The sequence below is a fragment of the Lepus europaeus genome, chromosome X, assembly GCF_033115175.1.
Source record: "Lepus europaeus isolate LE1 chromosome X, mLepTim1.pri, whole genome shotgun sequence".
NCBI lineage: Eukaryota > Metazoa > Chordata > Mammalia > Lagomorpha > Leporidae > Lepus > Lepus europaeus.
This window is the reverse complement of record NC_084850.1, coordinates 119303928-119324287: the sequence shown is the minus strand read 5'-3', so window position 1 is coordinate 119324287 and position 20360 is coordinate 119303928. Positions and strand designations below refer to the sequence as shown.

Here is a 20360-nt window from a genome sequence, read left to right as displayed (position 1 = left end):
GCCCACTGCCACCAGGCCCTTTGGGTTTATTCCTCTCTTGGAAGTCCCCTCCATGCCCCTCTGGCTGGAGGTCCTTGATTCTAATAAATACTTTTAAATCCCTTTGCCATCCACTTGGAACAATAATTTCTCTGCCACTGTTTTCCCATAACAGTGGGATGGCTTACACAGTTGGTATTTATTTCTTACACTGCTTCTGTCTGGGAAGTCTAAGACCAAGGTGCCAGTCCATTCAGTTTCTGGTAAGGGCTCTCTTCTTGGCTTGCGGATAGCTACCTCCTTGCTGTGTGCTCACAGAACCTCTTTGTGAGTATGGGGGGGGGAGGGCGAGGGAGAGAGAGAGAGAGAGAGAGAGAGAGAGAGAGAAAGCTCTCTGGTTTCTCTTATAAGGACATTAGCCCCAGAAGGAGAGCCCCATCTTTCATTACTTCATCCATTCCTGACTACCTACCAAAGACTCCATCTTCAAAAACCATCACACTGGAGAGGGTGACACAAATATTCAGTCCGTGGCAAAGACAATCATAAAGATTAACCGACTGGCTGCAATTCCCCGCATGGTGGAGCTGCGTAACCAAGACAAAGTTCCCATCCTTCTATCCTCATACCACAGAGATCTAAAGCTTATTGCATGGTCCAGCCATGGCTTCCTGAATGGCGGAAGTCACTGAGTGGCTGTAGTGGCAGATCTTGTTTTAAATCTGCCCTCTGGAGGTTGATAGGGACCTACCCTCATAGTTACCTGGGAAAGCTTTCCTCGGGAAGGTGTCTCACCAAGGGTGCCACTCAAAAGCCGTGCTGCTGACCTCCACACACTGCAGGAGCCAGGTGCGAGAGAAGCCTCACCCCTGCAAGCATCTGCCAAGCAAGCACACCATGAAGCAAAACCCTTTCCTCCGGAAATGTCCAGCACCCTCTACTCACAAAGCTTCAGGGCCGACTAGCAAAGGAACAACATTTCCAAGACACAAAATCAAGGCAAAAATGTATATTTAGAGGCAGTAAATCAATAACCAGCACCCTGATACAAACTAAGAATAAATACCAGCTGAAGCAGGCTCAATGAGGAATACATTGTTATCAGGGTAAATAAACTACTTTTCAATGTCACTCTCAGTTTCAGTCATGGCTGCATCCTTTGTGCCTAGGTAGGAATTTGATTCCAATATAGGTGCACAGCAAATATTTGTTGAGTGAATAAATGAATGAACTGATTGCTTAACTTTTTCCCTAATGTTTCTCTCTTTCTTTTTTATTATAGCTGATGGATGCACTGATTGGTCTGTTGATATCAAGAAATACCAGGTTTTGGTGGGAGAGCCTGTTCGAATCAAATGTGCGCTATTTTATGGTTATATCAGAGCAAATTACTCCCTTGCCCAAAGTGCTGGACTCAGTTTGATGTGGTACAAGAGCTCTGGTCCTGGAGACTTTGAAGAGCCAATAGCTTTCGATGGAAGTAGAATGAGCAAAGAAGAAGATTCCATTTGGTTCCGACCAACGTTGCTGCAGGACAGTGGCCTCTACGCCTGTGTCATCAGGTATGCTTTCAATTTTCTTTGCTGCTTGATCAATGAAACCACATACTACTTCCTCATACTTGAGTTTTGCTGCCATGTATTTCACTGAAAGGTATTGTCTCTGTGTATGCTCCTGCTTTCTAAGATTGCAAATCTAAATCATAAAAAGATGAGATTGGAATTTATATTGAGACATTATTTCTAGCGTACAGAGAAAAGAGATACCATCTGGGTATCTACTTATGTTGCCAGAAATTACTAAAGACTATGAAATAAAATTTATAGAGGAGGTGAAATGTTGCAAATAAAATGTAAGCAAAGACTTGCAGAAGGAATGCATAGTTTATTGCTAAATGAATTGTAACATTTTGTTATTGCCCTTCACAGACAAATAGAGCCCAGATACTTCTGGTTCACACACATCTGCAAAGATGATTTAGGTAGTGTGTATGTGCGCAGGAAGAGGAAGGTAGCATTTCCATGTTAGGGAATACAAAGTCATTTTCCAGATCATTTTGTTAACTAAAATTTCTGGGTCAGTACAAAAATTTTCCTGTCTTTCAGGGCCAATACCAAAATTAATAGCAAAGTCTGTGCTATTATCCCCAGGGAAACTCATCACACATATACAGCATCTTGGTCAGCTTGCTGAAGAGACGTATTTAGTTTGTGTAATGATAACACATTGAAAGGGTATCCGTGTAACACATTAGCAGTTAAAATCTCAGTTTAAGTGTTTAGCCCTTCATGGACTGTGCATCACACCTTGCATGAAGGACTGTGGATGTCGTTAGACTATTAGAACATTAACAAAGCTAGGCATAGGCATATGAATTATATTTGGCATCCTGTATTTTAGTTTATTCTGAGAAATAAATAAAAATTTAAAGCAATTGTTTCTTGACTTGCAGAAGGTCTCAGAATCATATAGTTTATCTCGAAGAAAATTTTAACTTCTACTTTTGAAATTTTGATTAGCACCTGTCACTCCCCTGTGATAAGGATCATGCCTTTTCCCACTATTACCATAAAAATTGCTTTAATGCTAACCAGTGTCTACAGGTGTGCTAGAACATCAAAGTACGTCAAGGTCACATAAAAGTCAAACAGAAATGTATCTTCTTTACATTGAGGACATATATTATAACTTAGAGTTAATGTTGGAAAATATAAATGAATTGGCAACTGTTGTTCTTTCTCCTGGAGTCTACCAATGTTTTTGTATTCAAATATAACTCTTAGCCACAATATAAATTTTAGGGGCATTTATAAATAATTGCCATATAGTACAGTTAAAGGATGTTGTTTGTACCAGCTATTCTCACTGGACTCAATAGTAAATTCATTTTAATTTTATATCTTTTGAATTTCTTTAAACAATTACTTCTGATTGTTCATGCATGTGTAGAGGTGATTCTTGAATGTAAGTAGTGTGTGTCCTCATTTATGTGAGATTAGAATTGAGTTAAATGTCTATAGTCTAACACTTGATTTCATTACTTACTGTTGATGGGAAAATAATGTTTTCACATTATTGATCAAAACTTTGAAAGCACTGAGTTCACATGGCTTTGATGTGATCCAGTACTCTGAGAAACTACATTAAAATGCCCCCATATTTATAGTTGCAGTAATGAATGGAAGGTTGAAAGTTTCCAAAACAATGGTATTTACCATATGTTCCTATGTCTACATTGTAATGGAAAGTGAATCATAAAGGTAAACAACTTAGAGTTTAATGTGTGCCAAGTGGCATTCTAGGAAAAGGGATAAACAGCTGAAAGAGATACTATTCTATTGAAATTCAAACATGCCAGGTGATTTGAAGCTAGTGTTGCTATTCCTTGCTTTCACAATTTGGAAAGGGGTACTCAAAATCTTCATAAACAACACTTGAATTAGCAAGACTTGGTGTTGATATGAGAAAGCCCAAGGGTTGGTAGTTGAGCAACTGACATTTTGGCACATTGTTAGCTATCAGGCCACAAAACTGTCTCCGTTAGTTTTTAAATAACTCATTTTCAAAGAATTTTAAAAGCTTGACAATATTCGCTCCTGTTCAAAGATTCTAGTCTTTCTGTTAAGTGTTCTGGGTATTAACATCAATGTAATGGTTTCACAAACCTTCTATTTATAATTAATTTGTTTTTATACCTTAAACTGTGTAATTAAATGGCATAAATAATGGAAACACCTAAAATTATTATCATTATAATGAGCAAGAGATTTTCTAACCCCTTCCATTAATATCTGTTTTGTGCAGAGTAATACCATATAATTTTTTTGAATCTATTTATTTATTTGAAAGGCAGAGTTAGAGAAAGAGAGAGAAAGACAAGGAGACACAGAGAGATCTTCCATGAGCTAGTTCCCCAAATGGCTGCAATGGCCAAGGCTGGAACAAGTGGGAGCCAGGAGCCAGGAGCCTCTTCTAAGTCTCCCAAGTGGGTACAGGGGCACAAGGAATTGAGCCATCTTCTGCTGCTTTCTCGGGTGCATTGGCAGGGAGCTGGATTATATATGAAGCAGCTGGGATGTGAACTGGCACCCTATGGGATGAAACTTGAGGCCATGGCTTAACCTGCTGTGCCATAGCGCTGGCCCTACCATATATTTCTTTAGTCCATAGTACTTGGCTTTTTGCTTAGTTCTCTCCTTGAATTTTTATTTTGTTGGTATTTTTTGAATGAAAAGTTGAATGAATGAGAGTTTTTAAAATTTTTGTTGCTTTTGTTTCATTGCCACTATCTGAACAAGTTTATTTTCTTTAAAAATAAAATAAAACTTCACTGTACTCTCAACTTCCAGCTTTTTATTTCCCCTTTCCAGAGTCACTGCCTCTTAGAAGTCACATATGCAGAGCTAGCTCATGGGTTTGCAAATATCTCAGTGCCCTAAAGGGAGGCATGCTACATTGTTTGTCACCCTATTTTTTATTAAAATTTTATTTTTGAGATAATTACAGATTAATATTCAGTTGCAGGAAATAATATAAATACAACCCATGTACCCTTTGCCTGTTGTTGATTTAACAATTGACACTCTTATTTATGACATCAGTAATCACCCGAGGCTCTTGTCATGAGCTGCCAAGGCTATGGAAGCCTTTTTAGTTCGCCAACTCCGATCTTATTTAGACAAGGCCATAGTCAAAGTGGAAGTTCTCTCCTCCCTTCAGAGAAAGGTACCTCCTTTCTTGATGGCCTGCAAAAACCATAGTTTTTCAAAAACCACCATTTTTCAAAAACCAAAATCATTATGCTGACGTTGATACAGTCAAGATACAGAACAGTGTCCTCACTTCAAGGGTCCTTCCTGTTGTCCCTTTATAGCTTCATCCATCTGTACTCAACCCTAATCCCAAATCTTAGAAACAGTTAATCTGCTCTTTATAATTTTGTCAATTCAAAAATGCAATTGGATTTTTCACTCAGCATAATTTGAAGTTAGTACATGTGTTGATAGTTATGCCTTTTAATTGCTGAGTAGTATTCCAGGATATAGATCAGCTACTTCATTTATTTGCTCATTGAAGGGTTTATTTCCAGTTTTCTGCTACTGCACTAAGTTTTTTGTGAACTATTTTCAGATGTGTGGGTGAACTATGTTTCATTTTCCTGGAGTAAATGCTCAAGAGTTTATGTGTGTTTATAATTGTATTTTCCAAAACTGTTATACCATTTTACATGCCGACCAGCAACATACGAGGTTTTTAGTTTCTCCACATCCTTGCAATATTTGATATCATCATTAGTTTTAATTTAATCATTCTGGTAGGTAGATTATGATATCTCATTGTGATATTAATTTGCATTTTCCCAATGCCTAATGATGACTAATGTATTTTCATGTCTTCATTTGCCATCTCTATCCTCTTCAGTAAAATGTCTGTTCATATTTTTGTGCATCTTAGAATGGAATATCTTGTGTTCTCTTACTTGAGTCATTTTAAAAATTCAATTTATTTAAAGTCGGTATAACAGAGAGGAGACGGACAGAGAGAGAAAAGGCAAGAGAGAGACAAGCTTGTGCACACGTGTGCACAACAGAGATCTTGCATTTGATTGTTCACTCCCCAGATGCCTACAAAAGCTAGGGCTAGGTCAAGCCAAAGCCAGGAGCCAGGAACTCCATCTGAGTCTCCTATGTGAGTAGTAGGAACCCAAGTACTTGAGCTGGTATCCACTGCCTGTCAGGTGCATTAGCAGGTGGCTGGATTGGAAATGCTAAGTAGCAGGGATTGGAACCAGGCACTCTGATATGGCATGCAGCCATCCTAAGCAGCAGATTAACCCACTGCACCTCAGCATGACCCCTGAATTTTGAGAACTAAGTGTATATTCTAGATACAAGTCCTTTTTCAGATATGTGGTTTGCAAATATCTATTGCCACACTATAGTTTATGTTCTCATCCTAATTTAAAGATTCTTTTGCCGAACCAAAGCTTTTAGTTTTGATGAGGTTCAGGTTATGAATTTTTCCTCTGTGAACCATGCTTTGGTGTGAAGTGTAAAAACCCTGCCTAGTTCTAGCTCCTGAATTTCTTTTCTTTTTAGTTTTTAATTAAAAAAAATGCCGAAAGTTTGGTTTACACTTTACATTTACATCTGTGAACCATTTTGAGTTAGTATTTGTATAAGGTGCAAGGTTTATTTTAGTTCTTTTGAGTAGATATCTATTCACTCCAACATTAGTTGAAAAGATTTCACTTCTGCGATGAATTGTTCTTGCATCTTTCTTCAAAATCCATTGGACATACTTGTGAGGGCTGATTCCTGCGATCCCTATTCTGTATCTTTGAGGTGTGTGCCTGTCTCTCTGTTAATACCACACTGTCTTGATGAATGTAGCTATGTGATAGGACTAAATATCAACCACATGTATATTGTGTCATCCTACTTTATTCTGCTTTTTCAAGATTGTTTTGGTTATCATAGGTCCTATTATTTTCTATGTAAATTTTAGCATAAGCAAGTCTATGTCTACCAAAGCACCTTACTTGGATTTTAGAGAAATCAGATTAGCAGATTCATAGATAAATTTCAAAAGAATTTATATCTTTACTCTGTGTCTCTCAGTCTAAGAACATAATATGTTTCTCCATTTATGATTTTTTAAATTTCATTTCTTTCATTGGATTTTAGAATTTTCAACATATAAGCCCTATATGCATTTTTTATATTTATGCCTAAGTATTTTTATTTCTTTGGAGTGTTTGTATATGATACTGTCTTTTTAAATCTCTGTTTCTGCATTTTTATTCTATAGAAACATGATTTATTTTTATATTTTAACAATTTTTAAAAACAATTTTAAAGGGCACATGTATAATAAGTTCTAGTATGTAGTACCTTTGGACAGGTCTTTTTTTTAAGATTTATTTATTTATTTATTTGACAGGTAGAGTTATAGACAGTGAGAGAGAGAGAGAGAGAAAGATCTTCCTTCCTTTGGTTCACCCCTCAAATGGCCGCTATGGCCGGCACCGCGCCGATCTGAAGCCAGGAGCCAGGTGCTTCCTCCTGGTCTCCCATGCAGGTGCAGGGGCCCAAGCACCTGGGCCATCATCCACTGCACTCCCGGGCCACAGCAGAGAGCTGGAATGGAAGAAGAGCAACCAGGACTAGAACTGGGTGCCCATATGGGATGCCAGTGCTGCAGGCGGACAGTTAACCAAGTGAGCCACAGCGCCAGGCCCTGGACAGGTCTTAATTTTCTCTTTAGAGAACAAGAAAATCTTCTATAGAGACCAATGTACTCTTGAAAAAAAATATATATATATATTTATATTATATATTAGGATTTATGTTATTTATCTGAAACACAGAATTCCAGAGAGAAAAGAAGGAAAGAGAGAGAGCGAGCTTCTATCCACTAATTCCCTCCCCAAATGGCTACAACTGCCAGGGCTGGGCCAGACTGAAGCCAGGAGCCAGGAACCTCTTCTTGGTCTCCCACATGGGTGCAGGACCCCAAACACTTATGCCATCTTCTGCCACTTTCCCCCATTGCATTTGTAGGGAGCTGGATCAGAAGTGGGACAGCTGGGACTTGAACTCATGCCTATAGGAGATACTGGTGTCACAGGCATAGGCCTTATCTGCTGTATCACAATGCCAGCACTTACAAGTTTATATCGGGCCAGCGCCACAGCTCACTAGGCTAATCCTCTGCCTACGGCGCCGGCACGCCGGGTTCTAGTCCTGGTTGGGGTGCCGGATTCTGTCCTGGTTGCTCCTCTTCCAGTCCAGCTCTCTGCTATGGCCCGGGAAAGCAGTGGAGGATGGCCCAGGTGCTTGGGCCCTGCACCCACATGGGAGATCAGGAGAAGCACCTGGCTCCTGGCTTCGGATCAGCGTGGAGCGCCGGCCGCAGTGCACTGGCCGCAGCGGCCATTGTGGAGTGAACCAACGGAAAAAGGAAGACCTTTCTCTCTGTGTCTCTCTCTCTCACTGTCTAACTCTGCCTGTCAAATATATATATATATATATATATATATATATATATATCAAGGATCTATTAAAAAAAGGATCTCTAACAAAGTATTTAGTGAAATTCATCTATACATTCAATCATTTAACAAATATCTAATGGTAAGTCATATGCTCATGATAAGATTACAAAGATTCAAACCCTGAAGTATATTTACATCAAAGAAAATAAGAGGGCAACAATTGTTCTAGATACTATGGTAATGGTTTAGATTATAATGGGGCTCCACCAAGATAGAGTAGCCCCATTCCTTCAAGGTCCTCTCCCTTACAGCCAAAAAGCCTGGATGCAATAGGTAAACAAGAATATGAAATTTCTGAAATGTGAAAAAAAAAAAAAACTGTTTAGAAACAGTGGAGCTGGCGCTGTGGCATAGCAGGTAAAGCCTCCACCTGCAGTGCCGGAATCCCATATGGATGCCAGTTCGAGTCCCGGCTCTCTGCTATGGCCTGTGGAAGCAGTAGAAGATGGCCCAAGTCCATGGGCCCCAAAACCCACATGGGAGACACGGAAGAGGCCCCTGACTCCTGGCTTTGGATCAGCACAGCTCTAGCTGTTGCGGCCAATTGCAGAGTGAACCAGCAGATGGAAGACCTCTCTCTCTCTCTGCTTCTCCTTCTCTCTCTGTGTAACTCTGACTTTCAAATAAATAAATAAATCCTTTAAAAAAGAAACAAACCTCAGGACTTGAAGAATTATCTGCTGATCTTGTCTATCATTACTTACTGCTGAAATCAACCATGACACAGGAGCTGGCTGAGCTGTTTCTCTCCCCATGGATTCTCAGGCCCCATCTCTCTACCTGGTCTTTCCATCAGTCTTTCCAGCAGGATAGTCAGACATGTTACATGGCAACTCATAGTGAATGCCCACTGATTAAGTAATTACTTGCATCCTACTTGCTACTGCCCCATTAGCCAACTCTAGAGATAATCTGGGGTAGAATTTACAAGGGATTGAATGCTGTGAGGTGTAGCTCGTTAGTGGGGCCCTCAAAGTAATAATCTAAGAGTCTGTCCTTGGCCTCTTATAATTTACATCCTTACACTTACAACGTATATCCACCCAATTCCTAAGAATTCCAAAGTCTTTCCTTATTATGGCCTCAGGATCAGCTTAGAAGTCCATTAGCTAATTATATAAGACAGTTCAGGGTATGAATGAGGTTCATCATGTTTGATTCCAGGATTGCAACTATTCAAGAATGGTTCCTATTGGTCCAGATCTCTGTGAACTAAAAAAGTATGTTGTTTTGCTGTCACACACCCAAAATAGAGTGGCGACACAAGGATAGTGTACCTAAGGTAAATAGCTCCATTTGGAATGTGGGGTAGGGATAGGAGACACAGAGCAGCCCTTGGCTCATAGCTATTCCAAAATCCAGTTGGGCACATGTCACCTGTTTCTTGATTAGGGCCCAGTTCTGCTTACTAGAAGTGGTTTTCTTTGGCTCTTGAATCCCTCCTTTTCCTTTGTATAAGATGTTAAGGATTCAGGTTCTTCTTTTAAATTTAAACTTTATCTGTCACTTTCAGTGTAAAATAATTCCTTCAAAAACTGTAAGATTTCTATTTGTTCGATTGCAATCTACTCCATTGATAGAAATGATGCCCACAAATGTCTTCAATACAGATACCTTTCTACTTGGGTATTCAAATCAGAGTGTTGAAAGACAATGCACCAAAGATTCCTAGACACTTTTGCATGACTGGTCTTAGGGTATGACTCATAGACCTTATTAACTACTCTCTTTAAAAATAACAAATGCAGCTGGCACCACGGCTCAATAGGCTAATCCTCCACCTGCGGCGCTGGCACACCCAGTTTTAGTACCCGTCAGGGCACCGGATTCTGTCCCTATCGCTCCTCTTCCTGTCCAGCTCTCTGCTGTGGCCCGGGAGTGCAGTGGAGGATGGCCCAGGTCCTTGGGCCCTGCACCCGCATGGGAGACCAGGAGAAGCACCTGGCTCCTGGCTTCGGATCAGCGTGGTGTGCCGGCTGTAGTGCACCAGCCACAGCGGCCATTGGAGGGTGAACCAACGACAAAGGAAGACCTTTCTCTCTGTCTCTCTCTCTCACTGTCCACTCTGCCTGCCAAACAAAAAATAATAACAAATGCATTATTCCTCAAACGATTTACCACTGGCATTTTTCCCCTTAAAAATCAATGTAAGGTATTTGTCAATGACCTGACACTCAGTACATATTTATTGAGAAAAATAATGAGTGATTGGTGTTAGTGTTCCTAAAATACCCTGTGGAAAACACTGTTGTAGAAAAAGTTATTCAATTTTCCATTTCCTATTGTTTTCCATGGAGAAATAAAAGGATCCTATTTCTCATGACATCTCCTATCTGAAACTAACACAAGTGCTGAACTATTTGTTTTATATCAGGCATTTTGGTATTCCAAAGGCAATTTTCTATCTTTTGACAGAATATACCTTCACTGTCACCAGGTAGAAGTAGAAAGCCGCAAAATGTGAGGTGTAATGGACTCACAACAAGTTAACTGTTATAACTGTAGGAATAAACAAATTAAGTAATTTATTTTACTCTGTTGGATAAGATAGATTTTTAGTATTTATTACTGCTTTATGTTATTTAAAATCAAAACATATTTGGATCAAAGGATCTATATCAGCACCAGTTTTAAAGTATAAAACATTTACATCCCAAGAAATCACTAATTTGTTGAGACCAAACAGAATGTATATGCATGTTTTATATAACAGCCATAAATTTTAATGATCACATGCATATATGTTCCAAGGACCTAGTGTAGTTTTGCAATCTTGATTTCCTGATTGTTAAATTACCTCTTAATTGAAACTGGAGAGTATGAAAATATCACCTGTAATTTATAGGTTGTAAAAATGCAATTAAACCTACATAAGCTAATCCTTTTAAAAAATCTATATACAAGTCAGAGTCTTTAAAATACAAGCTAAGTATGAATATAGAATTGCTCATGGATGATTTTTAGATCTGTACATTAGGCACTCTTTCCATACTTTTTATTTATTTATTTTTTTGGTAAAAACATCTTTCTTGCCATAATGGGCTTCAATGAGATTTTCCAGTTGCCTAATTCTGATAATGCCCAGAGATATTGCTGAAGTGATAGGTTAACATAGAACATACTAAATTTAACCTTCTTTCCATGTCTGAGACATGAAAGCATTTCCCAGAGAATTGAACTGTTTTTGATAAGAGCAAACATTAGCCATATTACTATCATTCTGAGAGCTTTCTTTTCAAAATGAACAAACACCAAGAGCTATGTGAATTGTTTATTTGATTTGCTGCTTTTTTTTAACCATCCTCAAAATACATGTCTTCAAACTAACAGCCTAATGTTTTTTCAATTTCCCAAGAAGAAATAATTTCTGCTGGAGTAATGATGGGGTAGTTTCTTACATCACCAGGTGAAGAAAAGCTTTGTCCAATATTTCCAAGTCCTATAAGAAAGAAAGCTTTGATAACTCTTGGAGTAAATGGTGTCATGTTCATGGCAGGCAGAGATATATGAATTTTCTCTAGAAAATTTCAAATTAATATGGCTACTGAATAAAGGACACATTTGCAAAATAATTAGGTACATAAAGTTTAATTGAAATTTTTATATATTCTTTCTTTTTTCTATTTTATGATTAAATAAATCATGGAGGGCCATTTTCATTCATAGATATAACTGATATATCTGTCATATTCTACAAAAAATACTGTAAATCTGTGATATGATATAAGTGGCAATTATAATGAAGAAATTTCAAAATTACAAACAGTTATATGCCAGGCATACAGATCACTTGTAATGCAGCAAGATTTTTGGATGGCTTTCATGCTGTACTGTGATTTTTTTTTCTTTATTTATATAAACTATCCTCCAAAACATGGTAACTGCTAGTATTGACGGAGGAGGTAAATAGAAAGTGAATATGCCTAATAAGGTAATTGTTACTGATCAGCAAACTTTGGGAATAGTGAAAAAGTTGAATGAGAAGGTAAGATTATCCAAGACTCTTTCCAAGCCTAATTTTTCATATGGTTGCCAAGTAAACAAAGTATGAATAATCACAATGAATGTTCACAAGAAAATAAAGGAGCCGATTGTTCTTAGAAGTGCTTATGAAGGACTTGTTATTTGAGCAGTACTTTGAAGACATGGTTAGAGAAAGCTTTCTGCGTTACAAAAGTTTCATAAAAACTGGTACAAGAGATATTACATAATGATCTAACACAGAGTTCATAAAAATCTTAGGCCATCTAGTCTCTGTGGCAACTACTCCACTCTGCTGTTTTAGCGTATAATTGAAATAGCATTTGGCTTCCCAAACTCAGGTACATGTTTGAATCTTGAAGCCGTATGCTTATGGTTAATGGATTAATAGTTGATAGATTAGGGTGGAGGCTTGATTCCATTATGGACCAAGGTGGGGCTTTGGAGGGGATTGAATTAAGTTTGGTTGCAGGGGTGGAGCTCCATGATCGAATTCGGATGGCTTTATAAGGAAACACCACTGAGAGGGTAGAACAAGGGGAGATTCCCTGTCTGCTTCCTGGCTTGCCTTGTGATCATCCCTCTGACGTCCTCTGGCCTTACCAGATGCCTGAAACAGTGGAGCCACCTGATCTGGGAATTTGAACCTCTAAACTTTAAGCTAAAATAAATGATTTTCCTTTCAAAGAAGCGCCTCTCAGGTATTTTAGTTAAAGTAACCAAAAGATGACTAGCACATAGTGAAACAACATTTATGCACAATACGTAAATGAATGGACATGATTATGTTCCAATCAAACTTTATTTACAATAAACAGGTGGTGAGATGGAGTTGGGCTGTGGGCCATTGTTTGCTAACCACTGGACTAGAAAATGCCTTACGAACTGCAAATAGGAAAGACAACAGGAGCAACTGTTGTTGTTTTTAATACAGAAAAGCCAGCAGTCTATTCCTAATAGCGTGAATAAAACAGTTTTGGTGGAAATGGGTTTTTGTATATGTTAGAATGATAACTATAAAAATGGTTTTACAAAGATGCTGACTTAAATGGCAGGCAGATGTCAAGCAAGGAATGCAAATCTGCAAGTAGTTTTTCTGGGAATATCTTGCAGCAATTGTAAGAATTTTCAGAGAAATTGGAACATGGAGAATAAGCCAGGAGTTTTTGTAAGAATTGAGGCATGAGGTGATGGAGACAAAGTTAGAACATTATGGGTAGGAAGGGCAAAGTAAGGAAACAGATTCATGATCAGTTTTTGAAGGAAAAATCCATCAGAGATGATATTCCATTCGATATATTTTGAGCTTGACTGGATGTTGCTATGGGAAACAAGAAGACAGCAAGAGGCATATTTTTAAAAAAGATTTATTTATTTATTTTAAAGGTAGAGCTACAGAGACAGAGGCAGAGAGAGAAAGAGAAGTCTTCCATCCGCTGGTTCACTTCCCAAATGGCCACAGTGGCCAGGGTTTGGCTAATCCGAACCCAGGAGCCTCAAGCTTCCAAGTCTTCCACATGGGTGCAGGGGCTCAAGCACTTGGGCCATCTTCTACAGCTTTCCCAGGCCATTGCAGAGAGCTGGATCAGAAGTGGAGCAGCTGAGACTTGAACCGGTACCCATATGGGATGCACTGCAGGTGCCACAGCGCCGGCCCCAAGAGGCACATTTAAAAAAATATTTCCTACTTTTATTTGACAATTGCAAAGTGAATATAAAAAGCAAGATGGAAGACAAATAGGCCCGGATATATCTCTCTCTCTTCTCCAAGTATCCGCCACTCCTAGACCCCCGCAGGAACCACCCTCTATGAAGCACGTCTTCATGCTTTTCAAAAAAGCCTAAATTTTTTCACCAAAAAACTCAAGGTTTTAACAAATAAAATTGCCTAGGCTTCAAGCCATTACTCTGGGAGACTCTTAGAGTGCCTTCATCAGTGCTCTCCCATACAGCATTTGAATATATAAAGGAACGGCTGTTGGGTCCTTGCTTGGTTCTTTGTTGGTCTCCTTGTTAGTCTTTCCCTTGGCCCTATAACTTCTTAAGGACAGAGATGTGATTTTGCCTCGTTTCATCTCTGATTACACATATATGATTATTGAGACCTGAACAGACAAAAATATTTTGGTCAGCTGTCACAGTCTGAGGACAGGCTATTTATTGTATATAACAATCGTCTTAGAATAATAGTAGCTTTTAAACAAGTGAGAAGTGTGTTTCTCTAGAAAACGTGAAAATGAAAGCATTTATGAACTCATACATTGGCTACCTAATTGTCTAGGTCTGACATGTCTTCTCTGTTTCCCACTCTGTTCTATCTAGCTTATGATCTCCACCTTGATTTTCCAAGAGGAAACCCTACTTACCATATCCATAATTTTGTGAGCAGCAAGGTATAGAATGAAAGGGACAAAGAACAAGATCCTTCCCACTTCTAAGCATAAGTGCCAGAAATTCCTTGCATCACTGCTACTTACATATGTAGACCAGGGCTTATTCCCATAATTACACCAAGCTGTAGGGGTGGCTTAGATATGTACTTCTTCTTTTTCTTCTGCTTCTTCTTATTTACCTGTTCGATGATAAAATGCTGCTATCATTAAGGAACTTAACTTGATTTCCCTAAAATAAAAGCCCAAGACAGGCATCCTTGTGTGTGTGATCTATTGAGGGGAGGCTCACGATAGAAACCTGAAGGGAAAGATATCAGGTGAAGATGTGTTTTCGAAACTCTAACCTCTGCCTCATTCCACAGGGAGCACTAGACTAGCATACGTTACATTACAGAATTTATCCTGCCTTGAAGCAAGGGGTCTGGCCCTGGACTTCTCAGGCCTCTCTATCCAGGTGCTTTTTGTCATGTGAAGGCAATTCTGGATAGGATAGCAAATGCATTTGTTACAGGGATGAAGAAGGGGAACAACTATTTAGGGAAAATTAGTAGTCACTGTGGTAACATCCCAGAAGTATCTTTCCATATAAACTGAGATGACTCAATATCCTATTTTTGTTTTATAACTTGTAAGCATTCTGTCAGTATTTGTTGAGTGAGTAATGCATACACTTAGATAAACTTCTATTTAAAAAAATTTCCAGAGCATTTGTTCCTTTAAAATTTTTGAGGGGTTGACGTTGTGGTGCAGTGGGTTAGGCCTCCACTTGTGATGCTGGCATCCCACATGGGAGTGCCCGATGCAGTCTTGGCTGCTTCACTTCCGATCCAGCTTCCTACTAATGTGTCTGGGAAAACGGTGGCCCAAGTAGTTGGGCCTCTGCCACCCACCTGGGAGATCTGGATGGAGTTCCTGGCTCCTGTCTTTGTCCTGGACCAGTCTTCGTTGTTGCAGCCATTTGGACAGTGAAACAACAGATTGAAGCACCGTGTGTGTGTGTGTGTGTTTCATCCTTTTAAATAAATAATTTTAAAAATTTAATAAAAATTGTGACAAGATTAAGAAATATTAATATTCTCATTTACTTACCCCAAGCATCCTGCACTTAGCTAGTCTCCCTGCAAAGATTCCAATTTGCAATCACAGCCAGTTATAGAATTAAGTCACCAACATTCCTGATGAAGAAATGGTTGACAAAATCCTTGTTCTTTCAAATATTTCTAAGTCTAGTTTCCAGAAAGCTTCTCATTGCCAGGGAATAAATATCCAGCCAGGTTACTATGATTAGGATAAATGCAATCTCCTTATATTCATGTTCTTTAAGTCTAGGAAGAAGACACGGTGTGACTTTTTCATCACTTTACTCTGGCCTACATTTATCCTGGTTTCACAGTGACATTTCTGGTTTTTGGGCAGGTCTCCATTTAGTAAATGCTTTACAATACAGGAAGTAAGGTTATAAAATAAAAACTTCAAAGAGATCATGGAATTAAAATTTGTCTGGTTTCATTGTATCTCACAATTATAAATCTGGAACTATCCATTTTCTCTCATGAAGGTTATAAATGACACTCCTATAAAAGTGTCAAGGTTACGGAGTGAATGACTAATGGTTGAATTCTACTCCAGTGGTTTCAGGAAAATGTCTTGGGTGGTCCTGAAACAAAAATGTATACATAAATAAATAAATATGCATTATTTCAAAGCAATATCACATCATATTGGATTAGTTATTTCAGAAAAATGGATTAAGCAAAATAGTTTATTTTCTCATATAAATAAGTTGTGAGGCAGGAATTCCTGGACCTTTATGACAATTTCAGTTTTTCCTGCCTCGTGATGCAAGGCTTTATTCTCTGCCATTCTCAGCATGTGGGTTCAATTCCCAAGGTCATCCTATGGTCCTAGTGCAACTGAAGAACTAAATTTTTTATTTTGCTTAGTGTTTTTAAAAAATATTAATTTATTTAAAGGCAGAGACAGAGAGAGAGAGAGGGAGCTGGATCAGAAGCAGAATAGCTGGAGCTTGAAATGGCACTCCAGTATGAGATATTACAAGTGGCAGCTTAGCTGTAACACTGTGGCCCAACACCAGCCTCAATTTTACATAATTTGAAATAACCACATGTTATAGCAAGCATTTGGCCTAGTGATTAAGATGTTCATGTCAGTGCCGGTGCCATGGTGTAGAAGGTAAAGCCACTGCCTGGAATGCCGGCATCCCATATGGGCACCAGTTTGAGTCCCAGCTGCTCCACTTCTGATCCAGTTCTGTGAACATCATGGGAAACCTGGAGGAAGCTCCTGGCTCCTGGCTTCAGATCAGCCCAGCTGCAGCCATTATGGCCAAATGGAGAGTGAACCAGCAAATGGACGATCTCTCTATCTCTCTCTGCTCTGTAACTCTGCCTTTCAAATAAAAAGATAAATCTTAAAAAAAAAAAAGATGCTCATGTCCCATATCAGAGTGCGTAGGTTTGATTCCTGACTCCAGTTGTCCACCAACGCAACCCCAAGGAAGCAGTAATGATGACTCAAGTACTTGGGTCTATGCATCCCTCATGGGAGATCTGGATTGGGCTTGGGCTCCTAGCTTTGGACAAGCCCAAATTGTTGTGGTATTTGGGGAGTAAAACAGTGGATAAGAGTGTGCTCTTGGCTTCTCACTCTCTCGCTTTCTCTCTCTCTGTAAGCTTCTCAAGTAAGCAAAATTGTTTAAAAAATAGTCACATGCAGATCTTAGCCTTTGTTTTGAAATGGTCATTATAAGCCATTCTTTGGTATTTTTTAGAAACAATATCCTTCTGGACAGTTCTTATTTTGCCTAGAATCAGGTAATATAAATGGGACTAGGGTTTTTAATTCGCTGTAGAAGTGACCTTATTTTAAAGGCTAACAGCAACAACAAAAAAGTCCAGAGAGTTTAAGTGGTAACTTTTTAGAGACCCAAAGCTACTATTTGGAAATACTGAAAAAAATAAACTGAATCTTCTGATTCCACAATCAATACAACTCATGAAAATTCATTTATTTAAAAGATTTATAATTAATTTAATTTTTCAATAGTCAGGCAGACCTTCCTCTATTTGCTTCAAATAAGTTTTTACATAATTATTGCATTTTTGAAAGCTATTTTATTTGAAGAATTTAGCAATAATCTGACAACAAATATTTACCCCATCTACTCTAACTATTGAGGCTTAGGCTGTATATCTGGTCTTGACTCTAAACCAATCCAGCAAATGATAAACTAATAATTAATTTATATCAACTTACATTAAAATAAGAATATTATTTTTGTTATTATATAAGCTTTGGAATTAGTTGCACCTTACTTGATGCAATTAAATTTGCTAGAAATTTTGGGTATTATATCTACTTAATTCATTCTAGTTCACTATTCATCCACTACTGTACACCAGCCACTGACATGCCACTGACAGCACAGCAGTGAAGTAATTCACACTAGAATCCAGCTAGACTAGAATAGACTCCTGTACTAGAAGTCAATTCTAGAAAAATGCTGTTGCAACACTGCCCTAACGTTTAGGAAGGAGAAGAACAGGATACCAGATGATCAGCTAACAGTCTGACCTAGCCCTCTTGGTGCACAGGCTCACCTTCAAATGCTGCACCACTCCCACTGCAATCTGATTACTTTTGAAGTTTCCAAGGGATGCAAAAAATGTCCAAGTGTGCCACCAGAGTAGTTTAAAGGAAATTCTTCTACAGAACGTCAACTTCCACATATACCCTTGTCTAAAATTATCTGATAACTCACAATAGCACTTCTTCCACATTACAAAAGGAATGCACAATTCCAACCCTTCCCAAATTGTTTCATGTTGGATTGCTTCTAGGTATAAAAAGGTCTTAGATGCCAAACAAAGCAAAAGGCTGAAATATAGTTTGAAAACTTCAGTCCATTTCATCTCAGAAATCTTCCTTTTCTGCATGTCTTACAGATATTTCTGTTAAGTTTGAAACTTAATCCATGCTGCTATAATCTTAATTTAGAATAGCCAAAGCAAAGTTTTGATGCTGAATTGTTTCAGTGTAATTGATGTTTTACAGGCCTGTCATCTTTTCAAGAGGCATTTGATAAAACTCAGGGATAAAGTTGCTTGTACTTGATTTCTTTCATGTCTGACGAGTTATCCAACAAAATCATTTAAAGCCTATTTACTCAGTCATGCCATGAAATATTTATTCCGTTTAGTCAGTTCTCATTCTATTGTATATACTACAAGTGTATATTGTCTCCCTCCTATTAAGAAATAAATAAACTTCTTTAAATTTGCCCAAAAAAAGGCATGTCAACTTCAAGTAAAGAGCTTTTCTGAGCTCATTTAAGGGAATGCAATCAAAAAGAATTTGAAAAACACTTCCCAATGTTTTTCAAATTATTGTCTGATGCAACATTAAATAAAGAAATCAATAATATGCTGTGTAAAATGCAAACAGTGTTCCTGGATCTTCCCATGTACCTGTTGACTCAGAATTTCCTGGAGATACAAGGATCAGAAGAAATCTAATGGTTCAGCATGCCTATAAAGGTGATTCTCATCCTCATTAAGTTTGACAATTCATATTTGCATGATAGTGATCCTTTCAGTAGAATAATACACTCTGTAATAACAGGTACTTTTTATAATTGTGTTATATAAAGGGGCCTCTTGATGGTAGAAATCCAGTGCCCAACACAGTGCCCTGAGCAAAGTAGAATTCTCAAGAGTTGATGATTGAAATTGGCCAAATATAAAGGTATAATCTTCCAGAATATCAGACGATTCATTATAAAAGATACATCTTCCTTCTAAATGTTACAGATGTACTTTATGGCTAATGGATTTTTTTTTTTTTACAAAAGCTGTTTACTTCTCCATCTAAATTTAATTTATCAATGTGATCATAGGTAGTGAAGACATAGCAGGGTGCCTTCCAGATTCCAACGCTGTGATCTTCAAATGAATGAGCACTGCAGATCAGTCAACCTTCTGAAAGTTCTTAATTAAGGAAACGAATAGTGTGCAGTATAAAAGCCTGTGTGTTAACCTTGTTGACACAAGTAGAAATCCCATGTAGATAGCTGGTACAAAAGAATGAAAGTGTTGTTTTAGTCCCTAAATTGAAATTTTCAAGTGATTGTACTTCTAATGAAAATTGCTGCTATGGATGCCTGTTCAAAGGCTTTGACTTACAAAGTAAAGATTTGAAAATATCAAACTTTCTTGATCTCTGAATGTTGTTTTCATTAATTAGTTGAATATGACAGCTCTCTCTTTACCCTAATAGCCCCCCTGGAGGAAATAACATTTTTGTTTGTCTAAACAGTACTTAATGACTACTCTAAAATTAGAGTTTAAGACCTTTAACTCTAGAGAGCAAAGCTCTATGTCCTTGACTCTGATGTTTATCATGAATATTAATTTCTGATCTTAAAGTCAAGCCATGGAATTTTTATATATTGTCATGCATTTCCCTTGACAATTTTTGTAATTACCACAATTTCCTCATCAGCAAGAGTTGTTTCTGGCTTCCCTCGTTTAAGGAAGCTATAAAATTGGCAGTTCTGAATTCCTTCTTTTGTTTCTACATGAAACTGTAGACTTGTTTACTCTGAGCAGTAACTAGACCTTTGATCTTAAAAGAACTATAGTTTTTATTGGTGTCCTTACACGATAAAGGACTAAATATATTTTTGTCATTACAGGCCTTCATTGGTACCTTTGGGATAACTTTCCTATTAAGGGAGATTTATGACAGCTACCCCAGACACTTTCACTGTTGCTCACATAAAAATATTATTTCTACAAGATATCTGTCATTTTCTTTGAAATTGATTCATTGGTAGTCTCTGATCATCAGATGTCAGGCTGTACTTACAATATCCAGGTTCTTTATATACTTATATCCAACACTGACATTATTTAGTCAATATTCCCATGGAC

The 20360-nt window shown here is 38.1% G+C and overlaps 1 protein-coding gene across 1 annotated transcript in view; it reads left to right on the top strand.

The window, feature by feature from the left end:
* The first annotated feature begins 557 nt into the window (after positions 1–557).
* The window catches only part of IL1RAPL1 (interleukin 1 receptor accessory protein like 1), a 665884-nt gene continuing 646081 nt past the window's right edge, over positions 558–20360 (top strand). The window contains exons 1-2 of the mRNA XM_062183135.1: positions 558–570; positions 1262–1541. Coding sequence (XP_062039119.1) covers positions 558–570; positions 1262–1541 — 293 coding nt within the window. The remainder of the gene's footprint in view (positions 571–1261; positions 1542–20360) is intronic.